Source organism: Caretta caretta, chromosome 11 (assembly GCF_965140235.1).
Source record: "Caretta caretta isolate rCarCar2 chromosome 11, rCarCar1.hap1, whole genome shotgun sequence".
NCBI lineage: Eukaryota > Metazoa > Chordata > Testudines > Cheloniidae > Caretta > Caretta caretta.
In genome coordinates, this window is record NC_134216.1 from 13889120 (window position 1) to 13911525 (window position 22406).

A 22406-nucleotide genomic window follows, 5' to 3' on the forward strand; every position below is an offset into this window, starting at 1 on the left:
GGCGCCCAATCCAACTCCCACAGCAATCAATGGGAGACTTTGACTGTAATGGGAGATGTATTGAGCCCTCTACCTCCTACAATGTTTGTATGTTGTGTGCTACTGCCCTCTACTGACTAAAGTGTCAATATGTGGGATCAGCACTGCCTAGTGGCTAAAACACGCACATAACCTGAGTGTAGTAGAGTAGACACCCGCTCCTGTCCTGAGGGGCTTAGAACAGCCCTGAGAGGGCTGTGGCTGGGGACAAGAAGCCTGGGCTGATTGGGGAAGGCAGCAACAGCTGGGGCCATGCCCCAATCAGGCCCAGCTGGCCCCACAAGATGCTGCTACAAGATGCTATGAGCCAGGAGACCAAACAGACTCTCTGTGCATGTAGAGAGAGAAGGGCCTGGCTGTTGGGGAGCCTAACTAAGTGCCTAGAGTGGAGCAGGGCTGGGGGAAGGCCAAGGGAGCTCTGGCCTGGAAACCACCCCCCCCCCCCCCCCGAGGCTGCGGCCTAGTCAAAGGCCAGTTAGGTACTGGGTTGCTGGGGGCAGCCTGCGGGTAGGCAGAGGCAGCAGGTCCAAACCACCCTTGCCTGTGATGAGTGGCTTATATACTGCAGTCAGCCCCATTGAATGGGGGCTAGATAGTGACTGGGCAGTAGCCAAAGACTGAGGTGAGGTGGGGAGACCGTGCAAGTGAGGGGTTACTGCCGGGGGCAGCACACCAGCATACAAGGGACACGGGGGCCTGTCCTAAGCGGGACACTGGCCTGCAGCGGGTGCTCCAAGGCTGGAAGTAGAGCTAATTCCCAGGACACCAGCAGGAGGTGATGCAGGGGTGAGTCCCACATGCTTCCACTGAGAAGGTTGGAAGGGAACCTTAGTCCAACCCCCTGCTTTCAATTGCCAGTTTTTGCCCCAGATCCCTAAATGGCCCCCTCAAGGATTGAACTCACAACCCTGGGTTTAGCAGGCCAATGCTCAAACCACTGAGCTATCCCTGCCCCCAATACATTCTAGGGTACAACTACACAGTAACAAAAGACCTGCCACAGTGAGTCTTAGCGCCAGAGTCAACTGTCCTGGGCTTGCAGGGCTAAAAAGAGCAGTGTAGACATTTCGGATCAGGCTGGAGCCTGGGCTCTGAAACGGAGAGTGTCTCGGAACCCAGGCTCTAGCCTGAGCCCTAATGTCTACATGACTGTTTTTAGCCCCACAGTGCAAGACCTGTGAGGCTGAGTCATTTGACCCCAGCTCTGAGACTTGCTGCCATGTATGTTTTGTTTTGTTCTGCTGTGCAGACATATCCCTAGAGGCTGTAAAATGAATGCACAAGGTTGAAAGTCTCACAGGTTACTGGCCTAATAGGATGAAGAAGCTGCCAAGCATCCTGAAAACATGTGTACTAATTTGCCAGCATTTCTAGCCCTGATACGATATTGGATCTTGAAGTCATGTAATTCTTGCTGTCTTCCTCAGTTCAGTTTCTAGCTAAGAAACTATTTGATTAGCAATACAATTTTTTATGCTGTTACCGTATGGGTTTACTGCCCATGTGGGATTCCATTAAAACAGCATATGTTGAAGTACTCTAAAAAATGCTATGTTAAAATAGTACCTCCTTACTCAATTAGTCTGCTTCCCACGTGTCTTCTATTGTAGAGAGGTTCTTATACCACCCTCGTATACATAGTATCTGGGAGCATTCCAGTAACGAGGCATCAATGACCATGGCTAACATCTGTCCCATGTGGCTTGTTTAGACTTGTCTGTACGCTGAAGTGTTCAGAGTGATCTTTTGCTTCCTGATAAGTCTACTGCTTTTACTCCTATTAGCATTGCAGAGTCAATAGAGCAATGGGGAAGTGAGCTGGATTCCATTCTGGCTCTCTCATCATCAACAGAATGGTTAAAGAACTCCTGAGTCTTGATTTCTGGTGATGCATGAGCCAGAAAGAAGCCAGGTCAGACTGACGTTCAGATTCCAGGGGGGGTCTGCAGGGCTAGAAGTTAATAGGCAAAGACACCCTGCCCCCTTCCACACACACCCCTTTTTCAATCTGGAAGTCATTCCAAGAGGACAAAAATGGAAGCGCCGTGTGCCATTTGAGTCAGTTTTAAAACTGAAACACCCTGGGGAAAACAAACCATAAGGGAAGATGAACAATTTCTCCATTTAAGTCAAGTTACACACATGTGCCATTGTTAAAATAAAATGCAATGTCTATATCATGTATAGTTCCCATGAATTTTAAATATTGAGATATGCAGGGACTACTGTAAAATTGAACGTTTAAAAGAATAGTAAATCCTCGGGATTTGTGCAGCCGCACAAGCGTGGTGTTGCTACTTTAAGGTTGCACACGCAAGCAAGTTTTTGTCCAGTTACGCACCAAAAGTATATTTTAATAAGAGTGGAGTGATCAAACACTACAAATATACAGTGCTCACATTACTGAATAAGGCCTGAAACCATCCAGATGAGAACTGGATAAAAATAATGCCTGGATTTATTTTTTAAAAAATTGCTGATGGACAGAATTCCCAGAAGACCCTCGGCCAATTTGATTTGCCTCAAAGCAGGCAAATAAAGAGCTCTGAAGTTGGAATTTCATTTTAAACACATCACTGCTGGCTGAGGCCAAGATGGGAGCAAAGCTTTGATACCAATAGATGTTCAGCTTGCACCTTTTCAAATCTTTCACTCTTTTCAAACATTTTGTACAGCATTTTGAATGTGAAGAACTATGTAAATCTCAAGTTTATTATAACCCCTAAACACTTTGGATAAAGTGTCCTGCACTGTACCGTGCACAGTATAGTGACTACATCTAGAGACAGTGAACAAGAATATATTGTATTCCACCATGCATTCATTTAGCAGGAAAAAATAAACATTTGCACATGTACTTTCACTTCTAGTGTGCAAGGATAATAAATGCATCTGTTGTGTTAGTTTCTCCACCTATCAGGAAATGCATTGCCAAATTGCTTAAACACTAATAATCCAAAAATTCCTCGTTGGAAAATCTAGAAATTGGCATTTCAAAAAAGTTTGAACTTGCTTCTCCGACAAGATATGTCCACAGGAAGTGGACCTTCTCTTGCCTTCTCTGCATTCCCATCAGCTGGGTAGCTTGTGTTGCAAAGACATATTGTAATCCTGCACTTACAGAAATAGGTATAAGTGAGCTGGGATTTCCATGCACTAAGCCAGCCAATCACAGTGCAGGGGAGCCAGGAGCTATTTTGGAATAGGGAGTCATTTATCTGGTTGATACCAACGCTAACACATTGTTAGAATGAATTGAGAATGGTTGCCAAAGGGCATGTACTATGCTCTTATTAAATGCACTAGTAAGAGACAGCTGTGCTGGCTTCCAGGACTGTGTGTGCATGGTATGTCTACACTGTGATGACAAACATGAGGCACCAAGTCTCAGAGCCTGCATCAGCTGATAGGGGCTCAGGATGAAGGGCTAAAAATAGCAGTATAGACACTGTGGCTCAGGCTGGAGCCTGGCCTTTGAGTAGGGTGACCAGGTGTCCGGTTTTCGACTGGAACACCTGGTTGAAAAAGGATCCTGACAGCGCTGACCGGGCCTTTGACTGTCCGGTTGGCGGCACCACGCAGCGGGGCTGGCAGGCTCCCTGCTAGTGCCCGTGCCATGTGGGTCCCTGGAAGTAGCCGGCATGTCCCCACCTCCGGCTCTTACTTGTAGCAGCAGCCAGAGGGCTCCTTCTGCTACCTCCGCCCCAAGCACCGCCCCCGCAGCTCCCATTGGCCAGAAACCATGGCCAATGGGAGCTGCAGGGGTGGTGCCTGCAGACGGAGCAGCTTGCAGAGCTGCCTGGCCACACCTTTGTGTAGGAGGGACAAGCCGCTGCTTCCGGGAGCTGCTTGAGATAAGCGCCATTGGAGCCTGCACTCCTGCCTCCATCCTGGGCCCCAACCTCCTGCCCCAGCCCTGATCCCCCTCCTACTCTCCAAACCCCTCGATCCTAACCCAGAGCACCCTCCTGCACCCCAAACCCCTCATCCAAAGCCCCACCCCAGAGCCCACACTCCAGACGGAGCCCTCACCCCCCCCCACCCCAACGCCCTGCCCCAGCCCTGATCCCCCTCCCGCCCTCCAAACCCCTTGGTCCCAGCCTGGAGCACCCTCCTATGCCCCTCATCCTCAGCCCTACCCCAGAGTCTGCACCCCCAGCCAGAGCCCTCCCCCCCGCCCACATCCCAACTCCTTTCCCCAGCCCAGAGCCCCCTCCCGCACTCCGAAACTCTCAGCCCCAACCCGAAGCCCTCTCCTGCACCCAAAATCCCTCAGCCCCAACCTCACCTTGGAGCCTACACCCCAAGCCAGAGCCCTCACTCTCTCCTGCACCCCAGCCCCCTGAGCTAGCCCAATGAAAATGAGCGAGCGAGTGAGGGTGGGGAGAGTGAGCAACCGAGGGAGGGGGGATGGAGTGGGCAGGGCCTCTGTGAAAGGGTGGGACATGGACAGGGCTTCAGAGGAGGGGCAGGGCAGAGGGCGGAGCAAGGGTGTTCGGTTTTGTGTGAGTAGAAAGTTGTTGACCCCGTAATTTTATACGTTTGCAGTCTGAGTCCCAGTGAGCTGAGCCAGGCCAGCCGCAGATGTGCAGTGGGTCTTTTATTGCAGTGTAGACATACTCAAAGACACACCACTGTGGTGGCGGGGAGCAGGCAGCTTGCATGCAGCATGGTTCACGACTCTGGAAGGAGGAAGGTTTGACCAAGGGCAATATTTTCCAAAGTGAAAGTGGGAGCCCAAGTCCCATTTTCAGAAGTAATTTAGGCACTTCGGAGGCTCGCTCTCATTGAAAGTCAATGGGACTGAGGCTCCTGAGTCTTTTCTGACAATGGCTCCTAAGCACCTTTAAAAATGTTATCCTTAGACTCCGAAGTCCCGTTTGAAAATGGGGCTTGAGTGCTTTTGAAAATTCTATCCTGAAGCTCTGTACCTACAAAAAATGCCACTGGCTCATTTATATGAGAGCAGAGCTGCCCTTTTGAAATCTGTCTACTTAGTAGTCAGGATATTTATTTTATGCTCATTCTTTTATTTAAGTTCTTCCACTGAGCCCATCACTGGGATAGCTGAGTGCTTTATCCTGAGGCCATCAAAGCCAGACCCTTCTGGCTATTTAAAAAGGAATCCCAGAGCTACCAGGGTTTGCAATGGAGGGACTCCTGTACGTTGATAATCCACCTATGTGACAACCCAAACCCTGAAACGCAGATCACAGGAGTGAATTGACCTGTTCTGCTCCAGTTCTGATGAGAGGCCAGGTGGTCTAATGAACACAGCCCTGCATAGGAATTCCTCCCTCAAAGCCTGGCTGTATCACTGACTCGTGGGGTAGCTCTGGGTAAGTCACAGCCTTGCTGCCTGCCTTAACCCACTTGTACAATCAGGATAATGCTTGCCTGCCTCACGACAGTGCGGCTGTGAGGCTCAATTAGTCAGTGTTCGTTAAGACACTATATGAGGGCCAAGCATTAGTAATGGAAATGCTACATTATTCCTTTATGTGTTTCCAGTGTGTTCATCTCCATAGGCTCAAGGTGCCATTACACAGATTACATAAGAACATCAGAACGGCCATACTGGGTGAGACCAAAGGTCCATCTAGCCCAGTATCCTGTCTTTCAACAGTGGCCAATGCCAGGTGCCCCAGAGGGAATGAACAGAACAGATAATCATCAAGTGATCCATCCCCTGTCACCCATTCCCAGCTTCTGGCAAACAGAGGCTAGGGACACCATCCCTGCCCATCCTGGCTAATAGCCATTGAATTTATCCTCCATGAATTTATCTCATTCTTTTTTGAAACCTGTTATAGTCTTGGCCTTCACAACATCCTCTGGCAAGGAGTTCCACAGATTGACTGTGCGTTGTGTGAAGAAATACTTCCTTTTGTTTGGGTTAATGTACCATCAACAATTCTCCAGGCGCAGGACTCAAATCTCGACTCCTCCCTCTATTTTTAAGATGCTAACATTGCAGTTAACTCCTCCATGCTGGCAGGACTCAAGTGTTTGCTGTTTATTAGGCGTTTTGCGGGAGCACTTAACATTAGGGAATCCTGACTTATATCTAAGCCCCATTACTCTCATAAAGCCCTATATGTATTTGTCACTATAGTTATTAGGATGGATAATATTAGGCATAAGTCCCTTAGTTAAGACTTTAGTTGACATTGCAACCTAGCCAGCCTATGCCCCCAGCACGCTACCTCTGCTGAATGCCTTAACGATCAGTCTTTTAGAAGCCCTAACAATCACGGATCTCTGCTTGCAGCAATCATAATCGCTTGCATTTCTATTGCGCCTTTCATCCTGATGTGCCCCAATGCTTTTTGCAAGCTCTACACCGCATGATCATCACATTATGCATGACTGACACGCAGCCATCTCTGTGGGGGAACAAGCTAACTGGAGGGAACGTTTCTACCCTGGCAGGGAGAGGGACTAAAATGACCTAAAAGGCATTTTGCATTTCTAACTACTATGAGAACTTTTTAACCAGGCAGGTCAGCATCATGCCAGGGTGTAGGCGGGGAAGGGAAGGGGAATCCAACCGAACTGGCAGGAGGAATTTTAGGCCGGCAAAGCCTTTGCTGGAATGTTGCCAGGAAATCAGAGTTAACGCCTCTAACGTGGCAAAGGAAAAACCAAAGGGAGAAAGTTTCAGACAAGGCATTAAATGAGCAGCAGAGTCTGCCATTAATCAGCATGCAGCTCACTAACAGACCTTACAGGATTGCACAGGGACAAGAAGAAACCTGACACCTTTCAAAATAAAGGCTAGATCCTCCAGCCCTCTCTGCGAGAGAGCAAAGCCCCAAACAGAGCAGGGTGGAAATGTTTCTCTAGGCTGGGCGGCCACACAGGCAAGACTCCACGTCATCCCCTATGGGCCACAGAACCCTGCTCTCTAGCACTTGCTGGGCCAGAGTGCGGTGAGACTGTGTATGAATGGGACTGTGGGTGGAGCAGCAGACTCTGCCCCAGTACTTCTCTCCACAGCCTGCTGTAGCAGCTCCCCACTGGTACTGCTGGCTGCAGTGAAGAGTCCATTTCCCAGCCCCTCACGCTCAGTTCCTGCAGGCAAGGAAGCAGGCTGCATGTTCTGTTGGAGGATTTGTCTCTAATCCTGCTTTTAACCTCTGGAATAGGCAAATATTGACTTTACCTGAATGAAACTGAATTCCCTCCAGTTGAGAGAGTTTGCGATGGAGGGAAGTGAAGTTATGGCAAGTAATGACAGCAGGCCCAGGGCCATTATTCCAAGAGAGACGTAAATCTCCATTCTCCAGACCTCCTCCTCTATCCAGGCATCAGTCTTCTTCTCCATGACCTAGTACAACAATGAAGATTAAGCAGCTTTTTCTACAGGAGGTGGTTAGTGCCAGAGATCATTATTTGACTGACTGATTCATTGAAAGCAGTCTTCTTGGATAAATGTTTGCTTCTCAGGTAATTAGACTAATACTTACATTTAATGAGCTGGCTAGCGTAAGTGCACCGCTGCCTTCTCGTGGATGGAATCAGAACTGCTTAACAGCATGTGGCATAGACCTCCCTACTGCGAGCGGAGGATCTCCTTTAGCCTTGTGTTTTTGAAGCAGTAGGAGTGGAGATCTAACTTCATGGTCATTTAGCCACATAAGAGGTGCAGCACAAGCAGGGGAACCCCCCCACTCTGCCCTACCAACATGCCTCTGGAGGAACTTTATTTGGGAGGAATGGGATAGGTTAGCCTCCAGGACCTACTAAACCCATTTTACAGCCTGATGTTAAGAGGTGTCAAGTCTCCACAACTCCCATTACTCTCCAGAGGACTTTCAGGTACTCAGCACCTTCAGGATCAAGCCCTGAAGTTGCATTTAGAACTGCAATTAACATGAAAAGTCAGTTTAAAGCCAAGAGCAAAAGTACAGATCTTTGAATACTTGAATACAAAGTGGCCTCCTAATGGTATTCATTTTAAGTGCACTTATGAGGAAAACTGTTCAGGCTAATTGAAGCCAAGATGAGATTTATGCTGTATGGCAGAGGTCAGCATTTAGAACAAGCCATTTATCTCATTAAATGGTCTTAATTCACTTAGCAAGGACATTGCTAGAAAATAAGAGGTGTAAGGGAAGTGAACACAGAAATCCTGTCTGGCATTTATTTGTGACTGGCACAGATGAAAAGCACAGGTGAGAGTGAGAGCACCTCACCTCCCAAAAAGCAAAGATCACGGCACAGCCAGAGACACCTCCCAAATAAAGCGATTTCCAGTTGGTAGAGTTAGTTTTCTCTAGCATGATTTTGGCCACTGGAATTAGTGCAATAGCTTCTCCAAGGAGAATCAGAGTAACACTAGCAGGATTTTCCCCACCCCAACCCCATCTTCCACCCCCCTACACTTTACCTGAAAACTTATTAAAAAAGAAACAGTGGAAAACCCCAGAAATGTTTTGTGAACTCAAAATTACACAGAACGGCACAAATAGCATGTCCAGAATGAAAAGCCTGCAATCCTGCAAGTAACATACAGCGGGAGAGAGAGCGCAATTCAAAACCTGGGGAACCCCCCTCCACTGGGTTAGGATTTCTGCTCCCACTCCGCCTCCAATACTTCCCCAACCTTACACAGGGCTCAGCAATCCCTTAAGACAGGAGGCAGATTCTGCTGACTTTTTTCCTCTCAGGAGCAATGAGAAGCTCAACTCTCTAACTTGACACAAGAGACTGGGAACCTCGTGCTGGAAACGGCACTTACCATGGCTGATCAGAGTTCCAAGCACTGCTATCAGCTGGGCAGTAGAGCACCAGCCAACCCGACCTGTTATTCCACAGTGACCCAGTGTCACCCTTGGGAATGGGGAGTATGCACAGCTAATAACTCACGAGACTGGTCTCATTCTGTGGGAAACGTCGAAAGCTAAACATATGGCTCCAATACTAGGTCTGCTCCACAGGGTTTGGGCAGATGTATAAGATTATGCCATGCACTGATTGGGCGATGAAAGTATTACCTGCTTGACGGCTGCGTTAATTAACTGATACCGATGAGATCGGCGCATGGGCAAGCACAGGCTGTACAGAGCGTGCAAGGCTGCGCAAAAGAAACTCAGAAGGCCAATCTGCTTTCTGTGCTGTAGCCACTGGTCTAGCCAGTCTGGAAAGCGTCTGTACTTTGTGCCATAGTGCAGCTGGAAAGAGGCGGCCAGGACCCCGGGTAGATAAACGAGAGAGAGCATGACGTAGGCTACGCAGGGCAGCGTGCTATTGACCACCTCCACTGGGATCTTGTAGAACTTGTTTTTCTGTTCCCAGATGTAAGGGTGTAAGACTTGTCTGATGAAGTTGTAGGTGTAGAAACAGAGAAAGAGACCCAGGGCCAAAAAAACAGGGATTTTCCAAGCTGGGAGGAGGCGCAGGGGAATGTTCTCGATCTCACAGGCTGAAGACAAGGAGCCCATGTCCACAGGGGTGAAGCCCATGACCTGAGCAATTTCAGCAACTGTACGCTTGGCTTCTTGATTATCACAGCAAATCAAGACCTGCAATGAACCAAAAGATACATTAACTGGCAAACAGAGATGCAAAGCAAAGGAAACAGACACTTGGGAAGGAATCTGGATTAACAAGAGCCTAGATTCCTAACAGCAGTGTGGCCATTTCATATTGTATTTTTAATGGATGCCAAGGGTGCAGGAAGCCCAGGAGAGGCATTCATTTAGATGTGTGTTTAAGTCCAAGTAAATACATACATAAATAATGTGTTGCACTTATATGGAACGTTCTATCCTAAGATCACAAAGCACTTTACAAAGCCAATTAAACCTTGCCCCATCGCTGTGAGCCAAGTAAGAACTTTTATCCTCCTCTGATAGAGGAGGCACAAAGGAGGTAAGGAAGTTAGGAAACTTTGAGTACTTTTGCTCATCTTCCTACTTACTAAAATTGGCTGACAGAACCGTTTTGGCCTAGATTGAAAAAAAAAATTTACATCTCACTTTAAAATAGCAATGCTACTCAGCCACATGGTGCTTTTAGCAGGGGCTCAGTACCTTACAGCTTACTTCTGTGAGGAGAAATAAAATGAATTTGTCCCAGGCCACAGAAGGTTTCCATGCTAGTGGTAGGATTAGATTTTAGCAATTTCTGGTCCCCCCGCCACCCCATCCTGTGTTCCATCCACTAGATCTCACTTCTCTCAGTTAGTAAAGCACTTAACTAATGCAGTCAGATACCAAATCCTGAAGTCCAGGTGAGTTTTGCCGGAGTAAGGACTGTAGGATTTGGCCCCTAATAAAAGAAAACAATACCTGCTTATTCCCGTCTCTGGGACCCGACTGTAAGGTCCATGCAGATATCACATTAAATCCTTTGACGACAGTGCAGGCTGGGAAAAGAGAAGCCAAGTACTCGGCATTTGATTCTTTGTGATGGTTAATTTCAGTGTTGTTGCTGACATCCACCAGTATTTTGCCAGCCAGCACATCCGTCAGGTCACAGAGCGTGGAGTAATGTTCCCTGAAAACTGCCACAAAAATAACATCCGTCTTCTTTGCAACATCCACCTGGGCAGTTACTTCAGCTGCTGAAGGAAAGAGGCCCGCACAGCGCTTTGGATTGCGGCTTCCAACCACCACCTGGAAACCTGAGTACACCAGACGTGTAGCCAACGAGCGTGCAAAGTCTCCACTTCCCAGGATCCCTATGGTTCGGCCAACAGCCAGGGTGAGATCTGGATTGCTCTCCATATTCCGGCGACCTAGGAGTGGTTTTGCCATGTCTCCGCCTGGCATCCCTTTAGGCAAAAGCAGAAAGGACAAGTTCACTGGAAACAACATTTTCAAAATCTTATCTCCCTGTCTTAGTCTACATACGATAGAAACAAACCCGCAGTAATGTGGCGAATGCTACATGCCACATGCACAGCCAGTGCAAACGGGGTCTGTGTGGGAACCCACCATAGACTCAGGGAGGATGGAATCCCCTGAACATGCAAACTGGCTGTATAATGCTGCGCCCCTGCAGGGCTCATTGGCAGCAGGGATCGAACACAGAACCTCTGGTTGTAAAAGCAAAACTGCTATTGTGTGAGCTCAGAGACCCACCTCTACTAGGCAAGGCTGTAGCAGGCTCATCAATCTATGTATACGCAGACCAGTCACTACTAGTGGAGGACAGAACACCAGACCAAGTGGGTATGAGTTGAAGGAGCAAAGTAGCTGTATGACTCCATTGTGGCAGCCTCTAGACATGTGCAGTCAAAGATCCACTGACCACTCCCCAACTTTGTCCTCTACCTGCCTCTACCCTCACCCCAAACTTACTCTCCAGGCTATAAAACCACAGCAGCCTTGACCCCTGCGGCATGTGTGGGCCTTCCACACCGTAACAGGGTGGTCTGGACCCTTTCCATAGCAAGGGGCCTTGGGGCCAGTCAGACCTAGTCCATGGCATGGCCCCTTTAAGAACCTGGTGTTTAAGGGAGTAGCAGGCAAGCTGGTGACTGGGGGGCCAGGTGGTAATCAGTGAGCTACCTCCTGCACAGGATAAAAAAACAAGCTGTTCGCTGACTGGGGGGAAGAGAAAGGGCAAGTGGTTTGGAGTGTTTCTGTCTATGCAGCCTGGGCTGGAGGGCTGTGACATTCTTTAGCCAGAGGGAAGCTGGAGGTGTGAGCTTGGGAATCTGGACAGGAGGAAAAAACAAAGCCTCTCCAGAGAGTTAGAAGGACTGTCAGAGCTCCCTGGCTCAGAGATATCTGGAAGGGTGATCCAGGATTGAGGGTGAAGCTGGAAATGCAGGCGCAGTTCCTAAAGACGGAATAAACTGAACCCCAGCAAGGGGAGCTTGACTTTACATACTGGGCTGTGATCATGTAACTGCGGTGCCAGGAGGGGATTGAGGGGGGTGCCTGCAAGGCTGTGCCTCGAGGGGCTGTGCTCTGGGAGGGCACCCTACCCCACAGAGGGCAAGGGACTCAGCCTTTCCCTTACAGGCAGCAGGGAATGCGACTATGTTCTACATAAGAAAGGCAGCAGGCTTGTTGTATATAGGTGGACAGGAGGCTGGTGGTGTCCTCCTAATCCACATTTGGGTACTTTGAAAGAGCATCAAACAACTTAGGCTGGTTATTTAAATTTAGAGCTGGACTCTAGATGGGGCATCTTGGGTCACAATGAAAGTGTCTGGGCAGAGGTGCGTGATGCAGCTTACGCAGCACTTGCCTGTTCCAATTTCAGTCAAGTGCTTTTGGCTACAGACCTTGAATAAGCAATACAAATGTACCCCCCCCCACACACACACATTTAAAAAAAATCCCCACAAAGGAAGGGCTTTATACCACCCAGGTCTCATTATTTGGCACATCTACAGCACCTTCCGTCCAAGCAACTTGCTAAGCTTTAAAAACACTAATGATTGTCGCCTCCCAGCATTCACTGGGTTTTATCACCAATGGGGAGACTGAGCCCTGAGAGGCTAAATGACTTGCCCAAGGCTACCCAGTACGACAGCAGTGCCAGGAGTAGAACCCAAGTCAGTGCCAAGTCTGCTGCCTTAATCCCCAAACCATCCCCTTTTTCTAATAAAATGTATGGACAAAATGTTACTCTACAACAAAGGCACATTTCTCTGGCTCTTAGGCAAATGAATAGAAATTAGCATTCAGGGTGACAGAATGGTTGTTACCGAGGGACTCATTTCATCATAGGTCTAAAGCACCGCAAAAGCATTCCGAGAGCTCCCAAAGGGATTGTGAACTGTGCTGGAAGACAATCTTTTTGTACTGTGACATTTCTGTCCTGTAACTGCCATTCAAAACAAACAGGGACATTTGCAATGTTCTGGGATAAACAGCATCTCTGTCTCCCGCTACTTGGGTTCAAAAGGAAGAGAAAAATAAAAGCATCACAGAATTAAACAGCATTTGAAAGTAAGACAGAGCAGAATATTTTAAAAACAAAGATTTTCTAAAATTAAGTGTGGAGTTGTGCCCCGCTATTTCAGCCTTAGACTGTAAGCTGTTTGGGGCCAGGATCATCTTTTTGTTCTATGCTTGTACAGTACCTAGCACAATGGGGTCCTGGCCCATGTCCACGACTGGGGCTGCTTGGTGCTATGGTTGGGATCCAGGAAGGTATTGAGGCACCTAAACCTGATGATTAGGCACCTTAGCCCCAGGTTTAGGTGCCCAGGTCCCAGTTTTGGCTCCACTGTAATCCACAAAACTTTCACTGATCCCTGTAGGTGCCTAAACTCACTTGGTGCCTAAGTTTTTCCAGAGTAAACATTCCCTAGGTGTCTAGATTTCTGCCTATGGGCATGCACACTGCCACCTCCATCTAGGCATCCAGACACCTATCTTCTGCCTAAGCTCTAGAGCAGTGGTCACCAACCGGTAGATCATGATCGACTGGTCAGTCATGGAGCTTCTGCCAGTTGATCGCAGTCTCCATCCGCCAAAACTCCAGTGGCACAGTGGGGCTAAGGCAAGCTCCTTGCCTCCCCTGGCCTCGTGCCGCTCCTGGAAGCGGCCAGCAACACGTCCCTGCGGCCCCTGTGGAGCGAGGGTCAGGGGGTCTCTGTGCGCCGCTCCTGCCTGCAAGTACCGCCCCCGCAGCTCCTATTGGCCAGGAACAGGGAACTGCAGCCAATGGGAGCTGCAGGGGCAGTGCCTGCAAGGAGGGGCAGCAGGGACGTACTGCTGGCTACTTCTGGGAGTGGTGTGGAGCCAGGGCAGGCAGGGCCCCACTGACCAAGATAAGTGCCACCTGGCAGGAGCCCGCACTCCTCACCCCCTCCTCCACCCCAACCCCCTGCCCTAGCCCTGAGCCCATTCCCAGAGCCAGCACCCTATACCCCTTCCTGCACCCCAATCCCCTCCCCCAGCCCAGTGAAAATGAGTAAGGGTGGGGAGAGTGAACAACGGGGGGGGGGGGAATGGAGTGAAAAGGGCGGGGTCCCAGGGAAGGGGCAGAACCTTGGGGAAGGGGTGGGGTAGATCCTGGGTTGCACTTAAATTCAAAAAGTGATCTTATACTTAAAAAGGTTGGAGACCACTGCCCTAGAGCAATTCACGAACTGTGATAAGTCAGATGCTCAGCCACCTAAGTCACTTGCAGGGCCCTATCAGGTCCCATTCAACATAGGGAGGAGGAGCACACCTTAAACTCTTAGCCCACTACCTAGAGCACTCTAGCAATGGTCAGCATCTTCCACTGGCTAGTTTAGGCAGCTCCATACCTCATGTGCTGGATTTTGTGGATCACATTCTAAGGCACTTCTCTCTCACCATCCATTGTCTAGGAGCCTAGGTGCCTAGCACAGCTTTGTGGATTGCAGTGTTGTTCCTTCTATTTTGTACATGCCTACACGTTTAGGTGCCATGACACTCAGCATTGCAATATCTAAGTCCCTTTGTGGATCCCACCGTACCTCAGTAGCACATCTAACAACAGTTTGTGTTTAAATACTGGTAGGATGGGAGAAAATCTTTCTTAGATCTCCTGGTAAACAGATTTCTCTGAGAAGTTCTAAATCTCAGACAAACGACATGACTGGGAATGGATTCCTTGAATAGCAATTGGGATTTTTGTAACTTCCATATCTCCCCTGAACACTCACCCATCGTTCCCCTGTATACCTCCACCCATGCTCTCCTGCCATCATCCCTTCTGCATGTTCTCCTGGGCCTTTCCATGACTCCTGTGCTTCCCAGTATACTGCACCTCCTTCCATGCCCTCTCTTCTATTGCCCCATCAACCCTGGTACAGTCCACCTCTGCTCAATGACTTCCCTTAGTCCCCTATATACCACTACCCATGTCTGCTCTATTCTCCTGCACCCCCCGTCATTCTTCTTCGGGTCCACTGCACCTGTGTCCAATCTGCCCCATGCTCTCTCCCCTCTCTCTATGCTCCTCTTGGCCCTTGGGATCCCCTGCGTACTCCTCCGTGTCCTACCAGCATCCTGCCCCCACTTCTTTTAGCATCCTGCCTGTCCATAGGCCCCCTGTTCTAAGCCCCTGGATCACGGCTCCAGGCCAACCTCTCCTGTCCCCCTCTCTATACACCACTCCCAGACTCCTATTCCAGGGTAATACCCATTATCATTTACTCTTCTCCACCCCACCCCACCCCAGCAATCCATGCCCCTCATCTTGGCCTGCAAGTCAGCAGCAAGTCCGTTTTTGTTTCACAGATCTTTATTATACAGGCATGAACGGCTTGCACCTTTTTTAAACCACTCCACTAACTCTGCCCTCCAAATGAGAACCCAAGGTCAGCACAAACAAAACAAACAGGCAGTTTCTAGGCTAGCCTCACCATGCAGATATCCAGAGCCAGAGAAAGCCAAGAACAGCTTGAAAAAGGGAAATAGATACATGTTCAGAACACTATCTTTAAAACTCCTTTGTCGATTGTCACCACACTTGCCAGAAAACAGTTCTACCTTGGGGTGAGATATGACGTGAAATTTCAGGAAGATCAGTTTCTTACTGAGGAAGTTACAAGGGGGGAAGGGATTAAAAATTAGGCTTGCTGTGACAACCTAAACTGTGAAGCAGCTCCCACTCTTCTGTTACCAAAAGCAACTCAACTCCTCCTCTAGCTATGCTATTAATAACTCTTGAGATGGTTCGATATGAATAACTTTTTGAAAATCTGATTTGTCTGTCCCGTTCTGCTGTGTAGTTATTGCATTTCAGTTTTTATTTGTACCAGTAGCAACAGAGACTGGGGGCTCCATTGGGCTAGACACTTTACAAATACATAGTAGGTGACACTCCCTGATGCAAAGAGCTTACAGTCCAAATGGATCAGACAGCGAAGAGTGAGAGCAACTAAGTATTGTTATCCCCATTTGACAGGTGAAAGCACAGAGATAAAATGACTTGACGAAGGTCATGCAGGGAATCTGTGGTCAAGTCAGGAAAGGAATCCAGGTCTCTCAAGTCCAAATCGAGTCCGTTAACCAAAAGACCAGGTCTTTTTCCACTCATCTTGGATAATTAAAATAGGCTAGTCAGTTTCATTTTTGTCTGTAGATTTTAATTAGTATAACTGAAGTTCCTATGCACTGGCAATGTGATGCAATGTTTAGATTACAACCCACTGCAGTGTTTAGTATGTTGGCTATAAACAGGATCTATTTGTTTTGCAGGGGAGAAATCAACAGACACTTCTCTTGGTGCAGGAGCTTGTAAAAATAAAGTGAAAGATCTTAGTTTTAAAACATGTTGCTTTAATAGTAAGTTCAGTGTCACAATGAGCCAAATTGTGCCACCAAAGAACTTTGCAGTGATCTCAGTAAGTTCTGTTTCAACACAATGATACAATATGGCCTAAGAAAATCAACTTTACTTTTTGAAGTCCTGTCTCTTATTATTGCTCTTACATAAATAACTATCTTCAATTCAGCCTCTTGTTTCAAGGGTGGCCTGTAATATCTTGGCTAAAATGGCTGTATTTGTCTCTTCCACACAGTCTCCTGAAGGAGAGGGCATTTTCAGCTGGATATTTAAAAGTACATGGAGCCCCAACCACAGGTGTCCCTTACCCATGAACCGAATCAAATATGCAGAGCTACAGAGCCTCATCAGTGCTGAGTCAGACTCTATTTCTAGGGATCATTTTACATAAAATGCTTCATTACGCAAATCTGCTAATAAGCACATTGCTTAAAGCAGAACAACAAAAGTAAAAAGCAACCACTGTAACTTAGATCAAATCACTATAAAAGTGCACCAAGATGGTCCCTCTCAGCTATCCGATCATTTGCACTACATCAATTCCTAGAAGCCCTGGTCAGGATCATAGGCCCATTATTTGGGTAACCATATTTTCCCAGGGGGAAAGCGGGACACCACACGGGGCTGAGCACCCCCCCCACACACACAAGGACCCCCTCTCCCTGCCCATTCGGGGCTGGCCCGAGTGCTAGCTACTGAACCAACACAAAGGAAGACTTGATCTCTTCCAATCCAATGCCCCGAGCCTGTGATCAGATACGTGTAGACAGACCCCTAGACCCTCATGGACTTGATTGCAGAATTGGGACCTTTTATGCCCCTTCTAATTCAGATTGCAAAACATCAACTTCCAGTGTTAGCTTCCCTGGTATTTACTAGTGAGTTAATACATAAAGAAGTCAGATTTGGAAAGAGGCATTTGGATCCTAACGTTTAGACTCATGAAATTAGCTTTCACTGTTTTCATTACCAGACGAAAATATTCACTCCTCACCTACAGCTGTTTTGTTACAAGTGAAAAGAAGCCATGTGGTTTCTTTCCCATACCTAAAGAGGCTCCCTCAGATGAACACAGAAGGGGCTATGTACCTGTTGAAACTGGAATAGATTTAGCTAAGAAAAGGGCCTTTTATACAAAGCTGCTTGGTCTGGAACTCTACTATACATTCCAGGAGTCCTTTCACTTCCATTCAGGAAGCAAGGCAATAACATGGCTGGTATGCAAGAAGCTCAAAACATGAAAAGGCAACAAATAGGGGGAAAGCAATACTGGTAATGGGAAGAAATAACTTAGCCCTTTTTCTCCTCAGCACAAAACATCAATTACCAAACAGTGCAAGTCAGGGAGGTGAAGTTAGGAAATGTCAGAATTGCCTGTGCAACTTTCATTTCAGCCCTTGTGCGTGTGCATTAGGATACAGTCTTTGATGATAGGTTTCAGAGTAGCAGCTGTGTTAGTCTGTATCTGCAAAAAGAAAAGGAGGACTTGTGGCACCTTAGAGACTAACACATTTCACAAAAGCTTATGCTCAAATAAATTTGTTAGTCTCTAAGGTGCCACAAGTCCTCCTTGTCTTTCTTTGATGATAAGATCACATTCCATTTTTTTTTTCACAGGACCCCTGCCTCATTCAGTCCACATGACAGGCTCCTATGCCCAATATCAGTCTCTCCCCACTACCCACAGGCTCCCAACCCTTGTCTCCCATTTTCCTCCCTGGCTTTCAGACCCAGCCTCCTTGCTCAGACAGTGCCAGTTCCCCCCTACTTCAACTCCCAGTCTGTCTGCCTCTCCCTCTCCACTGCCAGCCTTCTCCGCTCCCACCATCAGGCTCCTTGTTCTGATCTACTCCCGCGCAGATCCAGCTGTTCTCCCCTTGGCATTCGATTCAAGTGGCTTCCTCCTCCTTGCTGCCTGGGCATCAGCAGTGGGGGCCCTGAAAGCACTGGAGTGACAGGGTCTCTGCTCTCAGTTCTTGTGCTTGGACCTGGCCTGGCCCGGAGACGCCAAGAACTGCAGGAAAGTCCTGCTGAGCCCTGGGCTGGAGTATGCTCAGTGTTAGGGTTACCATATTTGAACATTCAAAAAATAGGACACTCCACCGGGGGGGTGGGGGGGAGGTATTTGCTGGCACCCCCCTTCCCCAACTCCACCCCTTCCCCAAAGTCTCTGCCCCAACTCCGCCCCTCTCTGCCCCATTGGACCCCTTCCCCAAATCCCCGCCCAGCCCTACCTCCTCCCCTCAGTGTGCTGCGTTCCCCCTCCTCCCCCCTCCCTCCCAGCCGCATGAAACAGCTGTTTCGCGGCGCAAGCACTGGGAGCTAGGGGGGAAAAGCGGGCACTCTTTGAAGTGATCAACATTCACTTTCTTTCTCGAAAGATCAGCATTCACTCTCTTTCTTGAATGATCAACTCTTCTTTGCGGAAGAATAATAATGGCAAAATCCCGGACGTTTTTAGATATTTAAAAATTCCTCCTGGACAGTAATTTAAGAACCAAAAAGCCAGACATGTCCAGGAAAATACGGACGTATGGTAACCCTACTCAGTGTGCATAAAATCGTTGGGGAATTAAGCTACAATCGTTTAGCAAGTCTCTACTGAGCATGTGCAAACTGCAATTTTTCAAAACCTTATAACTTGGTCAAATGTAGGTGGGTTTTCATGGGCATGGCAAAAGACCACCCTCCTGCCAAACTTCAAGGCCTGCTCCAAAGCATGGGGGCTCTAGAGTGTCTCAAAGAAAGGTTGCCAGAATTTTTAAACAGGGGCAAAATACACTTTTCCCTAGCTTTGTTCCTGGAAATGGCTGACCGGTTTTGGCTAAATTTTTCCAGAGTTATTCACCCCTAAGTAGACACCTGGCACAGCAAATTTCAGCCCAAAGAGTTAAAGTTTGGCAAAGTTTTTTAAACTGAAAACAGGGTCTCATAATGGGAATTAACAGGCAACCTGACTAACCAGCCCTCCTAGCCCTGCCTTTAATAAAGGCTGGTGACTAAGCAAAACTGGAATAATGGAACACAAATAGGCAGGAGTTTATGATTTTAAGGGTTTTTGTTTGTTTGTTTGTTTGTTTGTTTGTTTTTAAAGCAGGGTTACCAACAGGGTGTACCACACATCCTGAATCTCTGCTCTGCCAAATTCTGCTCAGGAGACTGATTCCCCTGATAGCCTGCACAGACATGGGAACGGCAAAGGTGTCACTTCTATTCCTTTATGACAAAGGAGATGTTTACACAGTTTCCTTTGCCGCTCCACTGTAATGAAAGTGACAGGCTGCTGGATTTGCCGCGGGCAGCCGGCACACTGATATAATAACGAAATGCCACCCCAGGATCGCTTTTGTAATAAAAGTTTCATAAAGTTGGAATCTGAGGATTTGGGGCGCAAGTATCTGGAGTTTAATCTTCTGCTTAATGCAGCAGAATGAGTTCTGGTAAGGAGGTGAACAATGATTGTGGTGCAGTAGTCTACAAACTGAAGAATGGTGGATCTAATATTAATGCCTGTAATACTCTAACTCATCTGGCTGATGTAATGGCTAATAAGAAGGCTATTTTCATGACTTTTCTCATCTCACAGTTCTTAAAAGGCTCAGATGGATATTTTGCAAGAGCCTTGAGTACTGTACTGAAGTCCCATGTGGCTGCTATCATTTTCTTCTGTGGTCTTGGTTTCTTTGCTGCTCCTATCAAGTTAATTGCTATCTAATGGTGACTCACCCCTTTCTGAGCTTTTCCTCTGCAAAAAAGCAGGAATAGCAGCTAAATGAAGGCATGGTGTACCAGGCTGACTACCTGAATGGAAGAATCCACTCAGCGGGATCTAAAAATACCCTGCAGTCTGTAGATAATGGGTGTGATGCAAGGATGCCCTCCTTCCTGAGACAATAAAGAGCAAATCTTTTCTACTTTCATGCATGCAGATTGTCTTTGGAGTCAAGTTACATGCAAGCCTGGAGTCCTGTCATTATTAGCTTTAGAGAGTGGAGAGACAGCGAAACTTGTTTTCAGCAATCACTCAATCAAGATCAAACCTGGGTTGCTTAACGGGGGCAGGAAGGTGTTTCTAGTAAAGATGCAGAAGAACTGCACTCAGTGCGTAGGTGTGGATATTTCTTGGTGGTCTCTTAAGACAGGAAGTTTCCATAACTGGGTATGCCAGCCCTTTGAGACTTGTGAGGAAATGCTCCTAGACCAGCAGTCCCCCACATTCCAGGTTAAACTTACCCAGGGGGTAGGTGCCATGGAAGGAAAGGAAGTGGTTTGGGGGGGAGGCAGTTTGGGGGTTGAAGGAAGAAACTTGTGCTGCTGCCTCTGCTTTTAGGAGGGAGAGAGTTGTTCCATGAGCAGGATCGCCCTCCCCATCTGCTCTCACTGGTGAGGGATAAGGCTGGCCCAGGGCAGTCCCCAGCTGGCCCCTCTCTGGGATCCCAGGGAGCGGGCTTGCTGGGGAAAGTAGTTCCGGGCTGTGGGATGGCATCCTGGGAAATAAGCCGGGGGAGGGGAGGAATAGGCAGAGTCTTCTCCTGCAGTGGAGAAGGCAGGTTGAAGTGCTGGTTCTCCCTTGAAACCTATGGGTCTGTGACCCCCACCTTTTCTTTGATTTGGAACAGCTATGGAGCAGACCCATAAAGGGGGAACCAAGTTCTAAGAGACTGTAGTTACTTTGAATTACGCTGCTTGTCTATCTGGTACAAGGACCCTGGCAGGGGAAGGGTAGTTTCCTCCTGTTTTGCTTATATTTGACCGGACACTGTCTCTAATACAGGTTTGGCCCTGTTTTCAGATTCCTTTATGATGCTCCGAAAGGGCACAGCTGGATCCCTTCGTTTGGGAGGAGCAGCTGTCTTTTCTGCTCAGACACAAGAATCAATCTGATGCAGGCTGGTTTGGGATGGCAAACCCGTGTTTCCCAAGCCATCTTGGGGCTCCAAGGATCACTTTATTAGTCCCTTTCTCGAGCTTGTGGAGGACGTGAGACGTCAATAGGAAAGAAGGCAGGATTCCTTCTTAGCCAGTTTACAGTGAAAACACCTGCTGAGTAAGCCACCCACCCAAAGAGGTCTCCATGGTAAGACTAGCAGAAGAACGGTAGCTGAGAGAATCTGGAGCTGTTCCGTTATGTAAAATGTGTTCAGGAATATTGCCTCTCTGCTCAATTACATCAGAACCTTCGCTGGGACACTCATACCAGACTGCCAACCACCTGGCCCTCACTCAGAAGCTGGGATCCTATCTATGTACACTTATGACTACAGGATTGCCTGCTTCTTTATCTGTGTCCCTCTCCCACCCCTGCTTAAATACATGATACAATTGCATGACACTTAAACACTACGTCTATAAGGACGTGGGGAGAGGAGGATTATTGACACGGAGAACCATTCAAGGGAATCTAACTGGACTGAAGCAACGGAAAGTGGAGGATGGGATTAAAAAAAAAACAGAAGGAAGAAGGAGAGAGGTTACTCAGATTACATTACCTTCTAAACCAAACCCTTATATTACCACTCACTCTGTCTGCTTGTGTACTCCATCCATTCCCCATGTCTTTCTCTATGTAGATTGTATGCACATCTGTGTAAAGATCTTATCTTCGTATGTGTCTAAGAAACACCCTGCAAGCTTTTAGCGCCACATCTGCCTTGCCATACCGCTATGGACATTTACCAGCCCAGACACACATCCTCCTTGTTCACCCACTCCAACAATGACTAAAAACCCCCAAGCTCTAATATTTTACTCACAGTCAAAAATGTCCTGCCACCAGGGAGTTTTGCAAGGTACTGTGCTACACGTAAATAAATGACTGTAGCTGTTGCCACTGTGGGTCGTTGCCGCAACGGCTGTGGTACCGCAGTGCTTTCTGCGTGTCTGGTAGCATGCTCTGTGTACTGCAAGACTGGAGTTCCTACAGCACGTGCTGCCAAGCACCAGACTCTAATCTTTGGTGCTCCCTGTTAACACACTCAATGCTTTTTGAGTAAGTAACAGCACCACAACGCTCTGTAACTAAAAGCTGCAAATACTCTAGGCACAACAACATCAACAGTCATAACGAAAGATCAACCCAGACTCTAGGGGAGGTCCATTGTGAACTAACAGCCCCATGGGATTCCCCAGGCCTA

General features: G+C 47.9%; 1 protein-coding gene across 9 annotated transcripts in view; it reads right to left on the bottom strand.

The window, feature by feature from the left end:
- STEAP3 (STEAP3 metalloreductase) overlaps positions 1–22406 on the bottom strand; it is a 66950-nt gene that overhangs the window by 37567 nt on the left and 6977 nt on the right. For 7 of the 9 annotated variants that reach the window (XM_075117761.1, XM_075117762.1, XM_075117764.1 and 4 more), the window contains exons 2-4: positions 10335–10819; positions 9039–9566; positions 7205–7369 (exon numbers count right to left, since the gene is read on the bottom strand). In XM_075117761.1, coding sequence (XP_074973862.1) covers positions 7205–7369; positions 9039–9566; positions 10335–10817 — 1176 coding nt within the window. In that variant the 5' untranslated portion in view covers positions 10818–10819. The other 2 variants (XM_075117763.1, XM_075117765.1) reach the window with 2 other exon arrangements.